A 24,565-nucleotide genomic window follows, 5' to 3' on the forward strand; every position below is an offset into this window, starting at 1 on the left:
GGGGACCGCCTAATGCCAATTGGTGTCTAAGTGTGGTGAGTGGGATTAGCAGGGAAAGTGTGCTCGCTTGCCAGTGCGCGCCTTCCCTATGGAGACACAGAGCTGTGATCAGCCTTCCAGCCGCGAACGGAGATGGCAGGCTGAAATAAAGAAATAAAGATAAAATTGTTGTGTACAGCTCTGCAATCTAGAGCAGCGCTGTACAGAAGCCATCCATGTCACTTAACTGTCCCTAGCAATGATTCACAATCTAATACCATGCATAGGCTGATGCCTATGTATGTATAATGTAGTGTATGTATCGCAGTCTAGGGACAATTTTTTGTGTTTGGGGGGGAGGGGGGTGAATAAAAGAAATAGTTTAAAAAAAATAATTTTTCATTACTAAAAAAAATATACTAAAGATTGCAGCAGCAATCAGAGACCACCAGAAGATAACTCTTTTTTGGGGAAAGAAAAGGAGGTAAAAGTCATTTTGGTGGTACATTGTAAGACTGCGCAATAAGCCGTAAAAGCTGCGCAGTGCTGAATTGTAAAAAAAATGGCCTGGTCACTAGGGGTGTGTAAACCTCTGGTCCTCAAGAGGTTAAACTCACCCAATGGCACAGTTTCATCAAATATTCACTATGGCAATGTGCAATCAGTGGGTAATGTTCTTCATAAGCCAGTGTGCCCAAAAATGTGTAAGGAATCATGTGGCAGATCGAGGTATTAGCTGATATTTATTGCTCAGTGGTAGTATTGGGTGGCAAAGTGTCATGTCACCTGAAGGAAAAGGGGACGGAATAGGCTCTGATTAACTTCAAGTGTATTTAGATATCTCCAAGCATTTCCAGTGGCGATATAATAAAAGTGATTCATAAAACTTAAAGTAACCCTGACCTGGTCTTATAAACTTTTAAAGTGTAGCTGTCGGGCATAAAATAAAAAATCAATTCTTTATTTTTATCTGGTAAACAAGTAATAAGGATGCTAACCAGGCAATCCAAAAGTTAAAATCTCTATTACTTTTCTTGTTTATAAATGATCATTCCCCAGTTTACCTGACTCTTATTTGGTACGTTGCCGCAAAAAGGAAGTTGCAGGGCATGATGGGTTGTCCTTTTTTGCTTCTGTACATTAGTTAAGGGGAAATAAAGAAGCAAAAAGAGACAACCCAGCATGCCCTGCAACTTCCTTTGTGTGGCAACGTACCAAATAAGAGTCAGGTAAACTGGGCAATGATCGTTTATAAACAAGAAAAGAGGCGCCCCACATGCGGCTTGTTATATACAGCGGCACTTTACTTGGCCTGAGGAAGTGGACTAGATCCCACGAAACGCATTGCCTGTGCTTATTATCTCTAATAAATTTCTATCATAAGTGATTGTCCTCCGTGAGGTAAGCCACCTCATCGTTTTTTATTTTTAGTGTTTTTAGAGTGTTTTATATCCACTGGGCGCCGCTTCACCATTCGTGAAACTGGGGAATGATCATTTATAAACAAGAAAAGTAAGATATTTTAACTTTTGGATTGCCTGGTTAGCATCCTCATTACTTGTTTACCAGATAAAAATAAAGAATTGTTTTTTTTTTATTTTATGCCCTACAGTTACACTTTTAAAAATGTTTTATTGCTGGTGCACTTTGCCACAGCACCATCATCCCCCCTCCAACGCCCCCTGTTTGTAGTAATTGAGGTCGAAAGGATATTCATCCTCAGTTATCACAAGCCAGCACACAGCGCAGAGACCCTGCACAATGTGTGTAATGAATCGGATACGGAACTAAAGCGGCATGTGGAGGGGGCGGAGTTATGGGCGCACATCGGGAAGGAAGAACTGTCATTTTCTCCCTGCTCATATTAGGCCCGGTTCACATTAGCGGTCGCTATCCGGATTTTCCTGGTCTGATCCGGACCGCATACTGTACAAACGGAACGTACGTTCCGCACAGCAATGTAAAGTCTATGCGGACGTTCACACGTGTCCGTTCCGTACAGTACGGAGCCGGATCGGATCCGGACTCTTTTCCAACATGCGCTATTTTTTGGGTCCGGATCTCTGGCCCACGCACCCGGACCGGAGCCTGACAGCACCATCAGGAACACAGAAACCAATGGGGAACGGAAGGCACAGAACACACTGCCTACAAAAACCTGACGTTCTACCCCACTTCCTCTGCGTATGCAAGCGGCCATTTCGGATGGGGACATATGGGCCAAGCATGTCTGGAGTGGAGCAGCAGTGACAGACGTGCTGGAGCTGTTTGGCAGAATGTCGGAGGTGGAGGTGAGGCCTACAGCGGAGGAACCTGATTCTACACGTGCACCAGGTGCACCTTCTGCTGACCCCAACATTTTTTTTTTTTTTAATTTCGCTATTTTTTGCCCACGGATCCGGATGGCAGCCTGATGCATGCCTGATACAAACGGACCGGATCCGGATCGGAACCGTACGGTTCTGATCAGGATCCGATCAGGATCCGGTCCGTTTATTTGCCAAAACGCAAGTGTGAACGGGGCCTTAGACCTTCTGCCTCAGCCAAAGTCTATGGGGTCCACAGGGGGTACTGGAGGGGAGAGGATGGTGCTGTGACTGCACCAATGTTAAAACATTATTAAAAGTTTAAGGGGAGGGGGAAACCGGGTCAGTGGTACTTTAAGCTGCATAATTTAAAAACAATTGCCGTCTTGAACTGATGCATATTGGAACATAATGGTGGTTACAGCATTCAACTGATGCATATTGGAACATAATGGTGGTTGCAGCATTTCAACTGATGCATATTGGAACATATTGGTGGTTACAGCATTTCAACTGATGCATATTGGAACATAATGGTGGTTACAGCATTTCAACTGATGCATATTGGAACATAATGGTGGTTACAGCATTTCAACTGATGCATATTGGAACATAATGGTGGTTGCAGCATTTCAACTGATGCATATTGGAACATAATGGTGGTTGCAGCATTAGTAAATTAGCAGTTCAGAAAATACAGTCTAAAGCAAGTGCCACAGTTAGATAATTTTTTATATAAATATTTTTAATAAACCCAGTCCATCCTGGATTTATAAAAAAAAAAAAAAAAAAAAAGTGCAGAAATTCTTGCTAAGAAAGCTAGATGGAATCACAACCACTGACATACAAGCCTTTTTGCAGCCCTTACCATGATCAGGGTACACACATCTTTATTGGCCAATGTTACCAAATAGTATGAGGGCCAACAGATTTTGAATGTTATTATTATTATTTAGTATTTATATACCGACATCTTACGCAGCGCTGTACAGTGTGTGTATATATATATATATATATATATATATATAGTCACTAAGTGTCCCTCAAAGGTGCTCACAATCTAATCCCTACCATTGCCATATGTCTATATTATGTAGTGTAAGTACTGTAGTCTAGGGCCAATTTTAGGGGGAGCCAATTAACTTATCCGTATGTTTTTGGAATGTGGGAGGAAACCGGAGTGCCCGGAGGAAACCCACGCAGACACGGAGAGAACATACAAACTCTTTGCAGATAGTGCCCTGGCTGGGATTCGAACCAGGAACCCAGTGCTGCAAGGCGAGAGAGCTAACCACTACGCCACCATGCTGTTATGAACAGATTGTGTTGATAAACTCTCGTACTACACGGGAGTAGTATACAATACAATAACATTTCTATAGTGCTTTTCTCCCAGAGGACTCAAGGTGCTTGGGCTCTCTCAGATTCATTAGTTGGTAGCAGGATGAAGTATTCATACAACAAATGTTATATTTCTGCAAATGCCAAACTGAACAGGTGGATTTTTAGTCTGGATTTAAACACATCCAGGGATAGAGCTGTCCTGATCTGCTGAGGTAAGGAGTTCCAAAACGTAGGAGCAGCATGACAAAAGTTTCCAAGTGGACTCTGGGTATGACTAAGATTATTAGAACCTGAGATTGCAGGGATTGCTACGCAGCTGTAACATTTTTTTTCATGTATCCAGGGCCCAGATTATTTAAATGTCAGTAGGCCAATCTTGAATAGGACCCTCCATTTTATAGGTAGCCAGTGAAGGAAGTGCAGGACTGGCGTTATGTGGCAGTGACGGGGTTGGTTGGTTGGTTGGTTGGTTAACAGTCTGGCAGCAGTATTCTGTATCAGCTCTGGGCGGTACAAGTCTATTTTTGGAAGGCCAGTGTAGAGAGCATTGCAGTAGTCCAGTCAGGATGTAATGAAGGGATGAATTAAGGTTGGTAGATCTTCTGGGGGGGATAAGGTGCTTGATTTTTGCAATGTTCTTCAGGTGAAAATTGGAGGATTTCACCACAGCAGAGATGTGAGTTCTGAAGTTTAAATCCCCATCAATTATAACTCCCAGGCCACGCACATGATAAGAGCTGTGTAGATCCGTGCCTCCTATTCCCAGTAGTGAAGATTGCAAGTTAAGTGGTTTTGTTGTCATGCACTGCCCTCCGGTCAAAAGGACTTTGGTTTTGTCTGCATTTAGTTTCAACCAGTTGTCACTCATCCATTGCTATAGTTCACCTAAGTAGGCGTTTATAGTTGGAGTTGGGTCTGTCACACCAGGCTTGAAGGAAAGATATAGTTGGGTGTCATCAGCATAGCAGTGGTATGTCAGGCCATGTTTTTGAATTTGTTTTCCAAGTGGTAACATGTATATGGTGAAAAGCAGGGGAGAAAGAATTGATCACTGGGGCACCCCATACTTAAAGGGAACCAGAGACGAAGCACCCTCATGTATTTTACCATAGAAATCAGTGGGAACATTAGAGAAAACATTGACTCTGCTCTCTGTTTCAGCCTCACTACTAAAAGTGTCTGTTATCTAGCTGAGATAAGAATCCCGGACTGAGCATTGAGTCTGGCTTTGCTATAATGACTCAGCTATAATGATTCCTGAGCAGAGCCAGCAGGGGGCAGGCTTGGACTTGAAAAGACACAAAAGAACACAGTCTCAGCTATAATCATTCTGTAGCAAAGCCAGCTGACTCAGTCGGGATTCTTATCAGAGGTGATAACAGGCAAATTAAACAGAGAACAATGAAACAAAGAGCAGATTAGGTGTTTACTGTCATGTTCCCACTGATTTATAAGGTAAAATACATGAGGGTGCATTATCTCTGGTTCTCTTTAAGTGGTACAGAGGGGGACAGGAAGGGCCCCATAAAAACTTTTTATGTTCTGCCACTCAAGAAGGATTGGAACCACTGAAGAACTATGCCGCAGTATTCCTGTAGCCTGCTTATCAATCAGAATCAGAATCCTTTTATTTCGCCAAGCACAACTGGGTCATGCTCGGAATTGGTTTTAGCAACAAACAGGCTCAAAACTGGCAATACATTGAATTTTGGTCACACACCGACAGTAGAAGATATGTTGCTGCAGCAAGCAAAAGAGACAATGAGAAAAGGACAGTGCGAGAGAAAGACAGACATTTCCATGGTAGCAATAACAATAACAGTGCAAAAAGAAAAAGATAAGGGGGGGGGGGGGGCTTAGTTGGAGTTTAAGAGTCTCACTGCTGTGGGGAAGAAAGTGTCTCTGTGTCTCGTTGTTTTGGTGTGGATAGCACAAAACCTCCGGCCCGATGGTAGCCATGTAAAGAAACGATGACCTGGATGTGATGGATCATTGGCAATCTTCTTTGCTCTGGACCCCAACCTGGAGTTGTGAATGAGCTCCAGTGGGGGGAGGGGCTTCCCAATTATTTTCTCCGCTGTTCTGATGACCCTCTGTAGTTTGTATCTGTCACTGGCAGAGGCACCAGTATACCAGACGAGGATGGAGGAGCAGAGGACCGACTCGATAGTGGCAGAGTAGGAGGACTTTAGAAGTTCTTGGGCCATACCGAACTTCTTTTATTGACGCAGGAAGAACAGCCTCTGCTGGGCCTTCTTTTGGGTTAAGATAGTTTTCGCCTTCCAGTTCAGGTTATCGAGATGTCATGGTCAACTGTATCAAAGGCTGCAGAAAGGTCTAGCAGTATCAGGATGGAGCACTCTCCTCTGTATGAATGGCCAAACAAAATTGTATGTGTGTACGCACATTTACATTTTTGTAGATCTTTATTTGATTTTGAGCCTTTACAGTATTGTTAGAACTTTACTTTTATTGTTAAAGTTACAGAATATACAATGTCGTAGATTGCTTCATTTTATCATACAGTTACAGTATGGAATAAACATACTTTGTTTATTTAGTATTTATATAGTGCTGACATCTTCTGCAACAGTTACCACAGTATATAAAACTGGGGACCCAGCGCTCCAAGGCAAGAGTGCCATTGTGTGTGTTTGTTGTGGAAATCATGTTAAAGACTCACTTTAGTTATTTGTTCACCCCATCTAGGTACTCAACTGGGACATTGGTAAAATAACTCCCCAGAAGCTTCCTAACCTGAAGGGAGTCATCTCTCTGCAGTCTGGTGCCCCAAAACCAGAAGAAAACCCCAGTTTAAATATCCATTTTAAAATCCAACAGTTTGCAATCTCAGGTATGTATCCAGTTACTAGTAGTTTATCCACCACTTTTATGCTTTATACTTTTCAAACATGGGCTAAGCTAGAGCTGTTTATTACTGGATTTTGGGGCAGGTTAAATTGCAGGTATTAAACTCCCTTCCTGTCACCCCTGCATCCTCTACAGTTTGCCACATTGCCTCAAGTTTAGCAATTGTAATATCTGGGCAGTTTTAAAATAAACAGTTTTTTTTTTAAGTTAAGTAAAAATGTGTTCTTAGGTGCATTAAGATGACTATTGGTGGAATCCAGTGACCATGAGGTGTGGCAATATTTTACTTGTATATATCCTGCAGTGCACCTTTTGTTATATTTTAACATTATGCTTGAATAAGATATGTTATACAATGTATTGATCTAATGCTAGATACACACTAAAATCAGGGGGAAAAAATCATGCTACTAGAATGCCTGCAGTAGCCCCAGGACTCAGGGCTGTGGGGTCGGAGTTGAGGAGTCAGAGTCGGAGCAATTTTGGGTGCCCAGAGTTGGAGTTGGTGATTTTATAAACTGAGGAGTCGGAGATCGGATGATTTTTGTACAAAATCCACAGCCTTGGTAAGTATTAGACTAAGGAGTCGGAGACATTTTGGGTACCCGGAGTCAGAGGTTTCATAAAGTGAGGAGTCGGAAGATTTTTTTGTACTGACTCCACAGCCCTGCCAGCACTCACTCACTTCCCTGGGCTCCAATTTCCTCTTTCCTTCGGGTGGCACTGTAACTCTGTAGCTATCTCACCAGAGTGATTCAGAGCTTCGAAGGACAGGAACCAATGTCTGACGGCTACCAATGTCTGGATCCCCAGGGAGGCGAGTAAAAATGTGCACTGTACTCTGCATAGAGCTCCCGGCAGCTAGGTTATGGGAGGTAGCTTCTCTTGGTGAGCTAGTGGTCCCCCCCATTCCCATAAAACTTATCTTAGTAGTCTAAAGATCCCCCACCCCTTCAATATAGTTTTAGTGCAGTGGTCACTATTCTCCCTTAAAGTATTCCCCAATGGTCTCCCAATACTCCTTTAATACTCCCTGGTGGTCCCTATATTCTTCCACAGTATTCCCTGGTAGTCTATTGGTACCCCCCTCCCCCGGGTATTCCCACCCACCCTCCCTGTCCTCCCTACATAGTACTCCCAGGTAGTTAAGTGTTTCCCAGTCCCCCACAGTATTAACTGGTAGTCTAGTGGTCCCCACCCAGTATTCCCTGGGTAGTATAGTGGTCTACCCCCCACTATTTTTGGTAGACTATGCCCCCCCCCCCCCCCCCCCCCCCAGTGTTCCCCCAATCTCCTTGGAGGCCTCCTTCCTATGCTCCCTCTCTGCAGAGCTATGCACAGAGGATCAGGTTAAAGCCCAGTTTACACTTAATTAGTTGTTACGCGTTTTTTTTGTCTTCTCCATAGCATTGCATTGTGAAAAAGCTTTCCGCTAAAGGACTTACTAAGCCAAATGACCCAAAAAAGTTAATTACCTGCATCATCTTTTAAGGCACGGAGGACGCCGTCCGCTCCCTCCGTGCCAATCCGCCAGGTCCCCCCGCTCATTAGCCCCCCGGGCCGGGCTCTCCTGCCTCTCCTAAAATGGCCGCTTGATCTGGCCGCGGCTGCGCAAACCGCATAGCCGCAAGTGCAGCTGCGCAGCTCTAGGGCCAACCCCCCCCTAGCGTGGATCGAGGGTTGGCCCTAGAGCTGCGCAGCGCACTCGCGGCTATGCGGACTGCGCAGCCACGGCCAGATCAAGCAGCCATTTTATGAGAGGCAGGAGAGCCCGACCCGGGCCGTGGGGCTAATGAGCGGGGGAACCCGGCGTATTGGCACGGAGGGCGTGAACGGCATCCTCCGTGCCTTAACCTCCTTGCCGGTTATCCCGAGCTCAGCTCGGGGTAACCTGCGCAGGAGGATATCTCAGGCCCCGCTGGGCTGATTTGCATAATTTTTTTTTTGTTACAAGCAGCTAGCACTTTGCTAGCTGCTTGTAACTTCCGATCGCCGCCGATCCGCCACAATCCGCCGCGCCGAGTCGCTCCCCCCCCGCCCCAGAGCCCTGCGCTGCCTGGCCAATCAGTGCCAGGCAGCGTTGAGGGGCGGATCGGGATTCCCTATGACGTCCCGACGTCCATGACGTCGGTGACGTCATCCCGCCCCGTCGCCATGGCGACCGGGGAAGCCCTGCAGGAAATCCCGTTCTCAACGGGATTCCCTGCATACTCTGTGGGGGGATGCCGCCGCTTAGCGGCTATCATGTAGCGAGCCCTTGGCTCGCTACATGATTTAAAAAAAAAAAAAAAAAAATGTGCGGCGCTGCCTCCTTGCCAGATTTTTTAGACCGGCAAGGAGGTTAAAAGATGATGCAGGTAATTAACTTTTTTTGGTCATTTGGCCTCATAAGTCCTTTAAAAGACAAGTGTTAAAGGTGCCATTGGGAAACGTGGTACTTACTTTGAAAATCAGTTGGCATTTCAGTTACAACTGAGAGCAACTGATTAAGTGTAAATGGCGCCTTACTCGCCTTTTCTAGTGTTAGTTGTCCTGTTACATTATCCAGAGCAGCCCAACACTGACTTCCTACACACAGTGAGAGCAGAACCTTATTCAGTTTATGAAACCACCGACTCCAACTTCAGGTACCCAAAATGGCTCAGACTCAGATTCCTTAGTCTAATACTTACCAAGGCTGTGGATTTTGTACACAAATCATCAGACTTCTGACTCCTCAGTTTATGAACTCTCCGACTCTGGGTACCTAAAATAACATATACGCTATAGCAGCATAGAGGGTGATATAGCGGCTGGGAACGTGGAAAATCACTCGCGTTCCCAGCCTGTCGGCGGGTGTCGCCGAACCCGGAAGTAGCCGCCGGCGGGGACAGGACGATCGGAGCGGGGCTGCGAGAGCACCATCCAGCTTCAGGGGGTTGAGGGATGCCCCGGGTGAGTAAATTTTTTTTTTTTTTTTTAGACTTAAGTATTCCTTTAAGTGATTATTGGTTCCATCTGATCAAAGAACAATTGTTCTCATTCTAATTTTACATCATGTTCTCATGCCAATTGCCTGTTAGAAGCTTTGATAACTAAACTGTTGTGTACGTGTAAAACATCTTAGGATATCCTTTGGATTCAGGGCTCTGCATGGAGCTTGCATAAGTGTTCAAACTGTCACAGTTTCTGACTTTCTGTAACTCTTCCCCCCCATGGCCAGGTGTGGAGACTATACTTTGGGGGGGGGTTGTTTGATACGCAGTATGTTTGGGTATTTTTTGTATCCATAATTCCCACTGACACCAGTGATGATACATGGCAGCAATTATTGCAGTTTATATGTGGGGTGATTGCTGTAAGTGCCAGATTATGAGGTGTACAGGAACTTGGAGAGGCAGAGAGAATACAGTGGCACAGGCATGGCCAGATTTAGGACAAGGCCACCTAGGCCATGGCCTATGGCACCACAGTAGCAAGGGCACCAAAGCATCAAGCTGACCTTATGCAGCATTTGCAAACTTGCAAATGCAATGCAGGGAGATCATGTGAGCGCCTGACCACAGTACTCTCCTGCTAGCCGCCTGTGCAGCAGCCACCTTGCGCTCTGTGCACATTTGCATTGTGGCCGGCAGCTATGGACTTGGGCAGCATTGGAGACGGAAAGGAAGAGGAAGCTTCTGCACTGGAGATAAGCTGAGAAATGAAAGACACTGATGACTGCTGCGGTGAAGGCAAGCTGGCTACCTATACTGAAGGGGGGTGGGAAAAGGAGGGATTAAGGGAGTCATCAGGTTACTTATACTGGGGGGAGGGGTCACCTGCCTACCTATACTGGAGGGGGCGGCTGGTGACAGCGGCCTTGGGCGGTAAAGAGTACAAATCCGGCCCTGGGCACAGGTAGATGCAACAGAAAATTGAAAGACAGAGGGGGTGATTGTCCTCTTATTCCACCTCTATTGTGTCTATAGCTCTGCATAGGTCAACTGTACAGATCAAATACATGCAAGTAATGTGGTCACGCAAAATCATAGCTGGGAACAAATCCATACATACTTTCCCACTTGAAGTACCGTAGAGTAGTTATTACTTACTGAAAATGCAGTGTAAAATAGTTTGCAGAATTGGCAGCAGGTAATAGCAGTTAGCAGGAAGAACAGAATGTCTACACCTTTCAGACCAACTTATGCTGGGAATACACAGTTTATTCAGCAGGTTTACTGGCCCATTGAATTTCAGATTGTTTTTCATTCCCTACTATGAGAAAATTAGATCAGACTTGTTAGGAATTATCTATTGAGCAAACTATCTGCCAAAAAAAAAAACTCACGGTGTATTCTCAGCATTAGTCCTATCTCCATAAATTGTCAGGCAGAAAAAAAAAAGTTTCACTTACCTGGAGCTTCTACCAGCCCCATGCAGCCATCCTGTGCCCTCGTAGTCACTCACTGCTGCTCCAGTCCCCCGCTGCCAGCTAGTTTCGTTTTTGCTAACCTCGGGGTCAGCAGGCAGCATTGCTTAAATTTTTTTAGCATTCCCGCTGGTGCAGGAACATGAACGCATACATTTTTTCGTGTTAGCGGTGCAACGCTAACAAATTTTGGCGTTAGGGTTGCAACGTGAAAATTTGTTAACATTGCATCGCTAACGCTAACAAATGTATGCGTTAATGTTCCTGCACCAGCGGGAATGCTAAAAAATGCGAACAATGCGGCCTGCCGACCCTGATGTCGGCAAAAAACGAAACTAGCTGGTATCCGGGGACTGGAGCGGCAGTGAGTGACTACGAGGGCACAGGATGGCTGGTAGAAGCCCCAGGTAAGTGACACTTTTTTTTTTTTTTGCCTGATAATTCCTTTAAGAAACTCATGGACATCCTAATCATAGTGAATGGTAGGGATGAAATGGTCTCTGTGTAGGGCAAGCCTGCCATTCATTCTTCCAGCTAGCCACTCCCCTGCTTTCAAACCTTTTTTTTTTCCTTCTTTCCCCCCAAAAATAGTGCAGATTTACCAGTTAAGTGTTGTACTTTCATCTACTTGCAACAACCAATTCAGATGAACTTAAAGGATAATGTTTTGTATCTACTGCACAATGTAGCATTTTAAATGCTGAATTTTTATTCAAGGAATGTAACTTAATGTTTTTTCTGACTTGCAGAACTAAAGGTGAATCGCCTGGACATGTATGGGGAGAGGTACAAGCCTTTCAAAGGAGTGAAATATCTCACCAAAGCTGGGAAGTTCCAGGTGCGCACATAGCACACCTTTCCCCTATGCTGCACACGGAATAGCTCGTGATCTGGGCCTGCAGTCGTGAATTGAAGGTCACTATGTCTCGGTTTAGTTTTACGCCCAGCAAAAGGAAATTGATGACAATCTTAAGAGACTTGTATCAACATTTGAATTGCCACAAAGTAAAAAATGAAAGGGAACAATGCGGACTGTTATGAGTAACACCATCTGGTGGTGTCTAGTTATGTGGATTCTCCTTACGGTTAGCAGTGGAGTTGTTGTAGGACTTTTCATGCCAAATAGTTTGCTGCTGTGTGAGCGCAAAAAGAATATATTACAGGACATAGCTCAGGTTTGCAAACTCCAGTATTTAAGCAGCTTATCCTTGCATATCTAAAGCTGCTCTCAGCAATCCCTACCCACCACTGCATCCACACCTGCTACTCACAAGCCAGCACAATACTGTAGCAATCAGGTCTTCTTACTGGAGGCCAAATAAAAGTACTTACTCACTCAACATTTATAATGGGAGTGCTCATATCAAATATCTATTGACAACCCAGTAATGATCATGGTGTCCTTTAGTATGAATTGTGTAATATTCCTGCCTTCTGTCAACCAAAATAAATGCCTTAATCCAGTCACTGACCTGATTCAGTAACAGGAAAGTATCACCAGTGCCATCAGCAAAACAGCTGGTATAGCAGATTTTTATGTTTTATTTAAAATGTAATGTGGTAATACAATTGGAGCCTCAATACTTGAGGACTTATGTAGCACATTTATGTAGATGTAAAAAGCCAAAGTGGGTAACTTCTTATGATCTGGGAATAAACTGTGTTTCTGTATAAAATAAAACCTTAACGACTCAATGTAGAATTACTCTCTATGACTCCTTGTGTACTGGGTCAGCCTAAGCAACACTGTCACATGGTAACACTTATGGATACATGTAATCTGTTCATTTCCTGACTACATGTGGAAACATGCATGTACATGCAAGTTTTCCACATTTTGTCATATTACTGCCACAAACATGAATCAATTTTATTGAAAATCCATGTGAAAGACCAATACAAAGTGGGGTGTGCGTAATTATTCAGCCCCCTGAGTGAATACTTTGTAGAACCACCTTTTGCTGCAATTACAGCTGCCAGTCTTTTAGGGTATGTCTCTACCAGCTGTGCACATCTAGAGACTGAAATCCTTGCCCATTCTTCTTTGCAAAACAGCTCCAGCTCTGTCAGCTTATATGGACAGCATTTGTGAACAGCAGTTTTCAGATCTTGCCACAAATTCTCTATTGGATTTAGATCTGGACTTTGATTGGGCCATTGTAACACATGGATATGTTTTGTTTTAAACCATTCCATTATTGCCCTGGTTTTATGTTTAGGGTTGTTGTCCTGCTGGAAGGTGAATCTCCACTCCAGTCTCAAGCCTTTTGCAGACTCCAAGCTTTTCTTCCAAGATTGCCCTGTATTTTGCTCCATCCATCTGTCCCTGCTGAAGAGAAGCACCCCCAGAGCATGATGCTGCCACCACCATATTTGACAGTGGGGATAGTGTGTTCAGAGTGATGTGCAGGGTTAGTTTTCCGCCACACATAGCGTTTTGCATTTTGGCCAAAAAGTTCCATTTTGGTCTCATCTGACCAGAGCACCTTTCTTCCACATGTTTGCCGTGCCCCCCACATGGCTTGTGGACAACTGCAAACGGGACTTCTTATGCTTTTCTGTTAACAATGGCTTTCTTCTTGCTACTCTTCCATAAAGGCCAATTTTGTGCATTGCACAACTAATAGTTGTCCCATGGACAGATTCCCCCACCTGAGCTGTAGATCTCTGCAGCTCGTCCAGAGTCACCATGGGCCTCTTGACTGCATTTCTGATCAGCGCTCTCCTTGTCCAGCCTGTGAGTTTAGGTGGACGGCCTCGTCTTGGTAGGTCTCCAGTTGTGCCATACTCCTTACATTTCTGAATGATCACTTGAACAGTGCTCCGTGGGATATTCAAGGCTTTAGAAATCTTTTTGTAGCCTAAGCCTGCTTGTCCTGTCTGGTGTGTTCTTTGGACTTCATGGTGTTGTTGCTACCAATATTCTCTGAGAGCCCGTTTCCACTTGTGCGTTGCAAAATCGCCACATAAGCACCGATGATGACATCGAACGCGGGTGCGATTCCGCATGCGTTTTTGCCACGATTTTGCATAGGTTAGGGTATATGTGATTTTAACCATATCACTGCCTGTGTGAATTTACATTAGTTTATATGCGAAATTGCGGGAAAAACGCATACCAAATCCACATGCAATTTCTCTATTAAATACATTGCGTGCGATTCACATGCATACCACACACAAGTGAATTCTGCAGGCTCTACCATGCAGAAAAATCCAGAGAAGTGGAAACAGTCCCATCCACTTGTATTGCCTATGCGAATCAGCATGCAGACAACGCATGCGGATTCGTGCTAGTGGAAACGGGCCTTTAGACAAACTCTGAGGCCGTCACAGAGCAGCTGTATTTGTACTGACATTAGATTACACAGGTGCACTCTAGTCATTAGCACTCATCAGGCAATGTCTATGGGCAACTGACTGCATTCAGACCAAAGTGGGCTAAATAATTACGCACACCCCACTTTGCAGTTATTTGTAAAAAAAATTGGAATTGTGTATGGTTTTCTTTTCACTTCTCATGTGTACACCACTTTGTATTGGTCGTTCACGTGGAATTCCAATAAAATTGATGCATGTTTGTGGCAGTAATGTGACAAAATGTGGAAAACTTCAAGGGGGTCGAATACTTTGCAAACCACTGTATCTACTGGCTCTCGGGAGAAGGAGAATGTGGTTCCCAGCTATTTGTCACTGACAGCTGAAAGGCTGCGCTTATAACAAACTTCTGGGATCAGTACAGCAAGAAACTCATATTGTACAAGCATTAGGGCAGTTGTAATATACAAATCAAAAGCCGTCTGATCTTTATACATTTTACAATAATGCACAGTGGCTGATGCATAGCTCACACAAGATTTTCAGTAAGCATCTGTAACAAGTACAAGTGACCTAATACAAAAGGTATTTACCTCACCATATTAGAATATAATGGTATTTTTGAAAGGTAAGGTAAAGAGATTCATGCAGTTGGTGTGTGTGTAAGTGCATACAACTACAAAAGCACAAACTGTAAATCTAGATCTATACCTGAGATAAAGGTCACCCAAAGCAATCTGTCATGATCATTTTGGGTTACTGTTTATCCCAGTCAATGCACAAATGAGAGTTCTGCTTTCTGTTAAAGAGGAGCTGTTAGGTATAGGGTCTCAGAGAAAATAAACACATATATCAGTAGCTAAAGATTGGCTGTACTTACATTACATATGCATTTCACTGTCCACGTTTGTACTTCACAGAATTTGTATATAGTATATGCAGAGATAGATGCTCCTGACAGCTCATGGCAGGCTCCATGTTTTTCTGTCAACTGTGTGGTCATGTCCTGCCTGCTTCCTGATCACAGATAAGCTCTTACTTGAACAACACAGTGTGCAGTGAATATTAATGAGCCATGTGGCTAGGAACAATAGCTGACTCCTGCAGTGTACTCTGCCCTGGAGATTTATCAGTGCTACATGCTGGACTGAGTTACAAGCTGCTGAAATGTCTCATTAGCAGCCGAGGGGAGGGCCCCAGAATGCTTTGCAGTATAGTATGCGGCTTGCGTCTTCTTAGGTCTGATTTCATTCAAAGAAAGGAAAATATGTGTGGCACATCTCACAACTGCACAGGCTGTCCTTGATGGCTGTTGCAGGCTAATAAAGGTGGACCCACTGCTTGCACTCTATACCTCTATGTCACTGGACGTGTGCTCCGCGTAAACAGACGAGAAGAAAGTACTATGATTTTCAGCAAAAGAACAAAGAAGCGTGCACCTTCCGTCCTATGATTTATTTCCACATTGTGACATATTGTGATGTATTGACACTGAGGTACACAAAAAGTATTTCACAGAAACAAAGCCTGCTAGTGACAGAGTGCAAGGGTATCTTACATGTCCTGGAACAAGTGGGTCACATCATTGGAGGTGGGTGGTGGGCATTAGGGTGGCTTGGCGACGGCCGTTTCGCGTCTCCTGACGCTTGGTCACGCTGCGTACCACTAACAATGGAGGATGTGCGCTTCCGGGATTAAGACGGGGCACCAGGCTCCGCCCCTTCCGGGCGCGTCACATCCTCCGTGCTGAAACTGGTTGCGTAAGTCACGGGGACGCTGTACAGAGGCCTGAATGCGGAAGTCTAACTCCGCATTACCATTGGATCTGCCACCAAGTGGGGAAACACCCCCATCACCATGGTTACTAGACAAAACACAAACGCAACTTACACACAGTGCTCACATGTTACTGGGCACTTGTGTTTACGGACAGAAACATTTATTTGATCCGTCTATACAGTAAACTATGCGTATAAATCGTCCAGATTGCTGATCCATATGTCCTCTTAAAAATATGCGTCTCCGTGACCACTGCTCCTGTGAATAGAGTGCTACATAAATAAGAAAGAAAAACACACTTTAAAAACACATAGCTAGGGGCTCATAATTATAGACTAAAAGGTATTACTGTTATAACAGATCATGTGGGCATCTAGCTCGGGGGCCTAAGGTCGATACAGAAAACATTACTCAATACTGCCACTGACACTATACATTAGTAATTGTGCATATTGCAGGATTTCTAATACTGAAAACATGTACAAGAGTTATTATTCACATATATGCATCCTATCCGTTTCTCATGGGAAACGTACATTATTCCTCATCCTAATAAGTACGCATAATAAAAACATTATTCCACTACACATTACATGACTATTACCAAAGAATTGTATAAACATGCCATTTTATGGATCCAACATACACGAAAGTTCTATTTTCTCATTGAGGCCTAGCGGGCCCATTGCATCAGTCCTTAGAATTAATCTTGTCTCCCTCCTCAATAACGAACGCTCCCTATCACCTCCTCTTGAGGGGACCTCTTGTTTCTCCAGGGCTAAGTATCTCAAATTAAATCTATCCTGCGGGTGTTCTTTTCTCATATGCTCAATAAGTCGAGTACACCCCTTCCCCGATTTAATAGAACTCATATGCTCCCCAAATCGTACTTTCATTGGTCTAGTGGTTTGTCCTATATAAAAACGATCACAAGGACATATCAACGTATAGACAACAAAGTCTGTTTGACAAGTAAAAAATCCTCTTATTTGTATAAGCTCAGTACCTATCCTAATACTCCTCTGCGGTAACATCTTTATGCACCATTTACAATGTCCGCATCGAAAATTCCCCGTGGGCAAAGAAGCACTCAACCAGTCCTTATTCTTAGGAGAGACAAACTCACTGCTAGTTAGCAGGTTCCCCAAAGTGGGGGCGCGCCTAAAAGCCACCCTGGGAACACCCTGCAGGATGGGCGCCAATTCGGGATCTCTCCCAATCATGGACCAATTAGAATGTATGGCCTTCCTGATTCGATCTGCCATAGAGGAATAGTCAAACGTGAAGGTTGTACTTACAGCATTATTATCGGCTTTCTTTCTCGGTGTCAACAATGGCTCTCTGGCCTGATTCCAGGCTCGCAGCCTTGATTTCTTAAGTAGGTCCATATTGTAGCCCCTCCTGGCAAATCTAGCAGTGAGCTCGTCTGCTTGTGTACTAAAGTCACTATCCTTGCTGTTATTGCGTCTTAATCTTAAATATTGCCCGTAAGGGATAGCTTCAACCACATGCCTAGGGTGAAAACTTTCTGCATGGAGGACAGAATTGGTGGCTGTGTCCTTTCTATAGCCTTTCGTAATAAGTTGGTCATCCTCTACCATCAATTTGACATCCAAAAACGTAACCTCCTGATCACTAATCTCTGAGGTGAATTGCATGTTCACCTCGTTGACATTTAAATATCGCATAAACTCTTGAAAGTCACCCTCAGTCCCCGACCACACCACCAGGACGTCGTCCACATACCTGGACCAACGTCTAACGTGTCTCCTAAACGGATTAAGTTCGGAGAACACTGCCGACTCCTCCCACGCCCCCAAGAAGAGGTTAGCGTAGGAGCATGCCACGGGGGTCCCCATAGCTGTCCCGGACACCTGATGGTACCAGCTGCGGTCAAACATAAAGGCGTTATGAGTTAACACAAAATTAAGACATTCTAAGATGTATTCGATAAATTTCTCATCCTTATTGGTACGTAAAAGATATTGTCTGACCGCAGCCACTCCTACACCGTGTGGGATTCTGCTGTACAGACTAACCACATCAATAGTGGCCAGTCTGTCACCTGGGACCCACGTGGCATGCTCCACCATCCTTAACACCTCGAGCGTATCTCTGAGGTAAGATGGCACCCCCTCCAACAGGGGGCGCAGGAGGTGGTCCAGGTATCTGGACAATCTCTCAGTGAGAGACCCACAGCCCGAGACTATGGGTCGTCCCGGCGGTGACGTCAGGGACTTATGGAGTTTAGGTATGTGGTACCACACCGGTCGCCGTGGATAGAGGGGAAGCAAATCGGTGGCTAATTTCTGTGTAAGAAAGCCTAACTCCACCCCTTTACGTAGAAGAGTGCGGAGTTTATTTTAGTATCGCGTGGTGGGATCAGAGGGCATCGGTTGATAGACTGTATAGACGGATCAAATAAATGTTTCTGTCCGTAAACACAAGTGCCCAGTAACATGTGAGCACTGTGTGAAAGTTGCGTTTGTGTTTTGTCTAGTAACCATGGTGATGGGGGTGTTTCCCCACTTGGTGGCAGATCCAATGGTAATGCGGAGTTAGACTTCCGCATTCAGGCCTCTGTACAGCGTCCCCGTGACTTACGCAACCAGTTTCAGCACGGAGGATGTGACGCGACCGGAAGGGGCAGAGCCTGGTGCCCCGTCTTAATCCCGGAAGCGCACATCCTCCATTGTTAGTGGTACGCAGCGTGACCAAGCGTCAGACGCGAAACGGCCGTCGCCAAGCCACCCTAATGCCCACCACCCACCTCCAATGATGTGACCCACTTGTTCCAGGACATGTAAGATACCCTTGCACTCTGTCACTAGCAGGCTTTGTTTCTGTGAAATACTTTTTGTGTACCTCAGTGTCAATACATCACAATATGTCACAATGTGGAAATAAATCATAGGACGGAAGGTGCACGCTTCTTTGTTCTTTTGCTGAAAATCATAGTACTTTCTTCTCGTCTGTTTACGCGGAGCACACGTCCAGTGACATAGAGGTATAGAGTGCAAGCAGTGGGTCCACCTTTATTAGCCTGCAACAGCCATCAAGGACAGCCTGTGCAGTTGTGACACACATATTTTCCTTTCTTTGAATGAAATCGTGTTTACTTGCTTTCCTTTTACCATTATTGTGTTGAGCACCTCAGGATGATTTCTGCAGATAGTGCACCTGAAAATGAAAGCCTTGATGAGGAAATTTCGAGTGAATCACTGGGAATTGATGTTGACTCACTGATGGTAGTGAGTGAAAAAGTCGCTGAAGGTAGAGAGGACCTAGGGAACTTCTTCTCCAACACAGCCGAAGGAGGTGGGTGCTAGGGTTTTAGAGCTGAGACTGGGGAGACTCAGTGAACAGGAGACAAAACTCTTCTGGACAGTAGCTACTCTAAAAAGGTATAATAAAGTGGGCATAGTGGCAAGAGGCTTCAGGTCATACAGAGAACCCTCAGAATATAGGGAAGACCCTGTTTTTGTGGATGAATGCTCAACTGCTTACTTAGACCTAGCAAAGAGGCTACAGAACATTGTTCTGGCCAGAACAATAAAAGAATATAATAAAATATCAGACGAATTACAGGATACAAGAGCTAACTTCAAAGCATCAGTAAACGCAGACAAGTTTTCCACAGCTACATCTAAACTGGAGAATAAGATTTTAAAGATACAAGACGAAATTAAAACACGAAAACTTAAGAAGTTCTATAGAGATAAGGAGGATTTTGATAGGAAAAGGATCTTTAATTGGGGCCCTCCAGCCTCTTTAAGGAGAAATCCAAAAGCCAGAGGTTACTGGACCACAGATTCGGGGTCAGATAGTGAAGACACAAAAGGAAAAGGGAAGAAACCACCCGGGAAAAAGAAGCACCCAAAAAGACGTAATAACGATAAAGATAAAGATAGGAGAAAGGGAGTTAGTGAGTTGGAAGAATGTGCAGGTGCAACAGCCCCTTTAGGAAACGAATCAGAAGAGGAGGAAGGAGAAGAATTAGTAAGAAGGCTGAAAGCAGTCAGCTGGGAAGGATCGAGTATCCTCAAACCAGTCAAAAAGAAACGGAAGGCGGAGAACTAAATAACGAAGATTTGCAAGTAGTGAATATTTCGGGGATAGAAATACCACCCGAATGCTCTCTACTCCTGAAGAAAGGACTTAATTTTTGTCCCACACAGAATTTTGACTTAGTCTCTTTTACCGTAGATCTGTTTAAATCAGTACGGAAATTGGTCATTGCACAAAAATTTAAGCAAGATGATCCTCATGGAACTGATACTCCAAATATGAGAGACAATGTCCAACAGCAACTGCTTCTCCTTGATGCCCCAATGATAATGAAGGAAAATGCAAGTAGAGTCGGGTGTATTCCTGACTCTATGCAGATCCAAATTGAGGGGCGTACACCGACTAACCCTAACTTTTGTTCCTTTTCTACTCATATGATGGGGGATAATGACACCAGCACCTTGGGATTTTTCCCGTCGGTGCAGTTGAACCCCACTGATGAGGAAATCCTGCAGGTACTAGAAGACCTACTAATGGAATCCGATCAAAATGAAGATAGAGTAGAAATGGCGAATTCCAGGGCGTTGAGTTTAGGAGATGTGGGTTTGTTCAGGGCTTGTAGGTCGGTACACCCCTTCCCTACAGTCCCAGGTTCTACTTTGGAACATTTTTTTGAAAGCACGTTGAGAGATGTTAAAGCTGTACTTTATGATTCGGTTGAGTCCAATCTCACCGTGGAGGAGGGGAAAGCTCTTAATTGGTTTAAGAAAAATCGCGAGGTGGTACTCAGAAAAGCGGATAAAGGGGGCAACCTTGTTATTATGTCTAATATCCAATATCGCTCAGAGGCCATGAGACAACTGAGCGACAAGGAAATATATCAACCGATGCCCTCTGATCCCACCACGCGATACCAAAATAAACTCCGCACTCTTCTACGTAAAGGGGTGGAGTTAGGCTTTCTTACACAGAAATTAGCCACCGATTTGCTTCCCCTCTATCCACGGCGACCGGTGTGGTACCACATACCTAAACTCCATAAGTCCCTGACGTCACCGCCGGGACGACCCATAGTCTCGGGCTGTGGGTCTCTCACTGAGAGATTGTCCAGATACCTGGACCACCTCCTGCGCCCCCTGTTGGAGGGGGTGCCATCTTACCTCAGAGATACGCTCGAGGTGTTAAGGATGGTGGAGCATGCCACGTGGGTCCCAGGTGACAGACTGGCCACTATTGATGTGGTTAGTCTGTACAGCAGAATCCCACACGGTGTAGGAGTGGCTGCGGTCAGACAATATCTTTTACGTACCAATAAGGATGAGAAATTTATCGAATACATCTTAGAATGTCTTAATTTTGTGTTAACTCATAACGCCTTTATGTTTGACCGCAGCTGGTACCATCAGGTGTCCGGGACAGCTATGGGGACCCCCGTGGCATGCTCCTACGCTAACCTCTTCTTGGGGGCGTGGGAGGAGTCGGCAGTGTTCTCCGAACTTAATCCGTTTAGGAGACACGTTAGACGTTGGTCCAGGTATGTGGACGACGTCCTGGTGGTGTGGTCGGGGACTGAGGGTGACTTTCAAGAGTTTATGCGATATTTAAATGTCAACGAGGTGAACATGCAATTCACCTCAGAGATTAGTGATCAGGAGGTTACGTTTTTGGATGTCAAATTGATGGTAGAGGATGACCAACTTATTACGAAAGGCTATAGAAAGGACACAGCCACCAATTCTGTCCTCCATGCAGAAAGTTTTCACCCTAGGCATGTGGTTGAAGCTATCCCTTACGGGCAATATTTAAGATTAAGACGCAATAACAGCAAGGATAGTGACTTTAGTACACAAGCAGACGAGCTCACTGCTAGATTTGCCAGGAGGGGCTACAATATGGACCTACTTAACCACTTGAGGACCTAGGGCTTTCTACCCCTTAAGGACCGGCCACTTTTTTTCCATTCAGACCACTGCAGCTTTCACGGTTTATTGCTCGCTCATACAACCTACCACCTAAATGAATTTTGGCTCCTTTTCTTGTCACTAATAAAGCTTTCTTTTGATGCTATTTGATTGCTCCTGCGATTTTTACTTTTTATTATATTCATCAAAAAAGACATGAATTTTGGCAAAAAAATGATTTTTTTAACTTTCTGTGCTGACATTTTTCAAATAAAGTAAAATTTCTGTATACATGCAGCGCGAAAAATGTGGACAAACATGTTTTTGATAAAAAAAAACCCATTCAGTGTATATTTATTGGTTTGGGTAAAAGTTATAGCGTTTACAAACTATGGTGCCAAAAGTGAATTTTCCCATTTTCAAGCATCTCTGACTTTTCTGACCCCCTGTCATGTTTCATGAGGGGCTAGAATTCCAGGATAGTATAAATACCCCCCCAAATGACCCCATTTTGGAAAGAAGACATCCCAAAGTATTCACTGAGAGGCATAGTGAGTTCATAGAAGATATTTTTTGTCACAAGTAAGCGGAAAATGACACTTTGTGAGGAAAAAAAAAAAAAAAAAAAAAGTTTCCATTTCTTCTAACTTGCGACAAAAAAAAATGAAATCTGCCACGGACTCACCATGCCCCTCTCTGAATACCTTGAAGGGTCTACTTTCCAAAATGGGATCATTTGTGGGGTGTGTTTACTGTCCTGACATTTTGGGGGGTGCTAAATTGTAAGCACCCCTGTAAAGCCTAAAGGTGCTCATTGGACTTTGGACCCCTTAGCGCAGTTAGGCTGCAAAAAAGTGCCACACATGTGGTATTGCCGTACTCAGGAGAAGTAGTATAATGTGTTTTGGGGTGTATTTTTACACATACCCATGCTGGGTGGGAGAAATATCTCTGTAAATGACAATTTGTTAATTTTTTTTACACACAATTGTCCATTTACAGAGATATTTCTCCCACTCAGCATGGGTATGTGTAAAAATACACCACAAAACACATTATACTACTTCTCCTGAGTACGGCGATACCACATGTGTGGCACTTTTTTGCACCCTAACTGCGCTAAAGGGCCCAAAGTCCAATGAGTACCTTTAGGATTTCACAGGTCATTTTGAGAAATTTCGTTTCAAGACTACTCCTCACGGTTTAGGGCCCCTAAAATGCCAGGGCAGTATAGGAACCCCACAAATGACCCCATTTTAGAAAGAAGACACCCCAAGGTATTCCGTTAGTATGGCGAGTTCATAGAAGATTTTATTTTTTGTCACAAGTTAGCGGAAAATGACACTTTGTGAAAAAACACAATTAAAATCAATTTCCGCTAACTTTTGACAAAAAATAAAATCTTCTCTGAACTCACCATACTCCTAACGGAATACCTTGGGGTGTCTTCTTTCTAAAATGGGGTCATTTGTGGGGTTCCTATACTGCCCTGGCATTTTAGGGGCCCTAAACCGTGAGGAGTAGTCTTGAAACGAAATTTCTCAAAATGACCTGTGAAATCCTAAAGGTACTCATTGGACTTTGGGCCCTTTAGCGCAGTTAGGGTGCAAAAAAGTGCCACACATGTGGTATCGCCATACTCGGGAGAAGTAGTACAATGTGTTTTGGGGTGTATTTTTACACATACCCATGCTGGGTGGGAGAAATACCTCTGTAAATGGACAATTGTGTGTAAAAAAATCAAAAGATTGTCATTTACAGAGGTATTTCTCCCACCCAGCATGGGTATGTGTAAAAATACACCCCAAAACACATTGTACTACTTCTCCCGAGTACGGCGATACCACATGTGTGGCACTTTTTTGCACCCTAACTGCGCTAAAGGGCCCAAAGTCCAATGAGTACCTTTAGGATTTCACAGGTCATTTTTGTTTCAAGACTACTCCTCACGGTTTAGGGCCTCTAAAATGCCAGGGCAGTATAGGAACCCCACTAATGACCCCATTTTAGAAAGAAGACACCCCAAGGTATTCCGTTAGGAGTATGGTGAGTTCATAGAAGTTTTTATTTTTTTGTCACAAGTTAGCGGAAATTGATTTTAATAGTTTTTTTTCACAAAGTGTCATTTTCCGCTAACTTGTGACAAAAAATAAAATCTTCTATGAACTCACCATACTCCGTACGGAATACCTTTGGGTGTCTTCTTTCTAGAATGGGGTCATTTGTGGGGTTCCTATACTGCCCTGGCATTTTAGGGGCCCTAAACCGTGAGGAGTAGTCTTGAAACCAAATGTCGCAAAATGACCTGTGAAATCCTAAAGGTACTCATTGGACTTTGGGCCCCTTAGCGTACTTAGGGTGTAAAAAAGTGCCACACATGTGGTACCGCTGTACTCAGGAGAAGTAGTATAATGCGTTTTGGGGTGTATTTTTACACATACTCATGCTAAGTGGGAGAAATATCTCTGTAAATGACAATTGTTTGATTTTTTTACACACAATTGTCCATTTACATAGAAATTTCTCCCACCCAGCATGGGTATGTGTAAAAATACACCCCAAAACACATTATACTACTTTTCCTGAGTACGGCGGTACCACGTGTGACACTTTTTTGCAGCCTAGGTGCGCTAAGGGGCCCAACGTCCTATTCACAGGTCATTTTGAAG

The 24,565-nt window shown here is 44.2% G+C and overlaps 1 protein-coding gene across 1 annotated transcript in view; it reads left to right on the forward strand.

Moving 5' to 3' along the window:
• Nucleotides 1-12,571, forward strand: part of LOC137543860 (AP-3 complex subunit mu-1) — an 82,453-nt gene extending 69,882 nt beyond the window's left edge. The window contains exons 8-9 of the mRNA XM_068264930.1: nt 6,339-6,483; nt 11,640-12,571. Of these exons, the coding sequence (XP_068121031.1) occupies nt 6,339-6,483; nt 11,640-11,740 (246 nt within the window). The 3' untranslated portion in view covers nt 11,741-12,571. The remainder of the gene's footprint in view (nt 1-6,338; nt 6,484-11,639) is intronic.
• The last annotated feature ends 11,994 nt before the right edge of the window (nt 12,572-24,565 follow it).

The sequence above is a fragment of the Hyperolius riggenbachi genome, unplaced genomic scaffold, assembly GCF_040937935.1.
Source record: "Hyperolius riggenbachi isolate aHypRig1 unplaced genomic scaffold, aHypRig1.pri scaffold_259, whole genome shotgun sequence".
NCBI lineage: Eukaryota > Metazoa > Chordata > Amphibia > Anura > Hyperoliidae > Hyperolius > Hyperolius riggenbachi.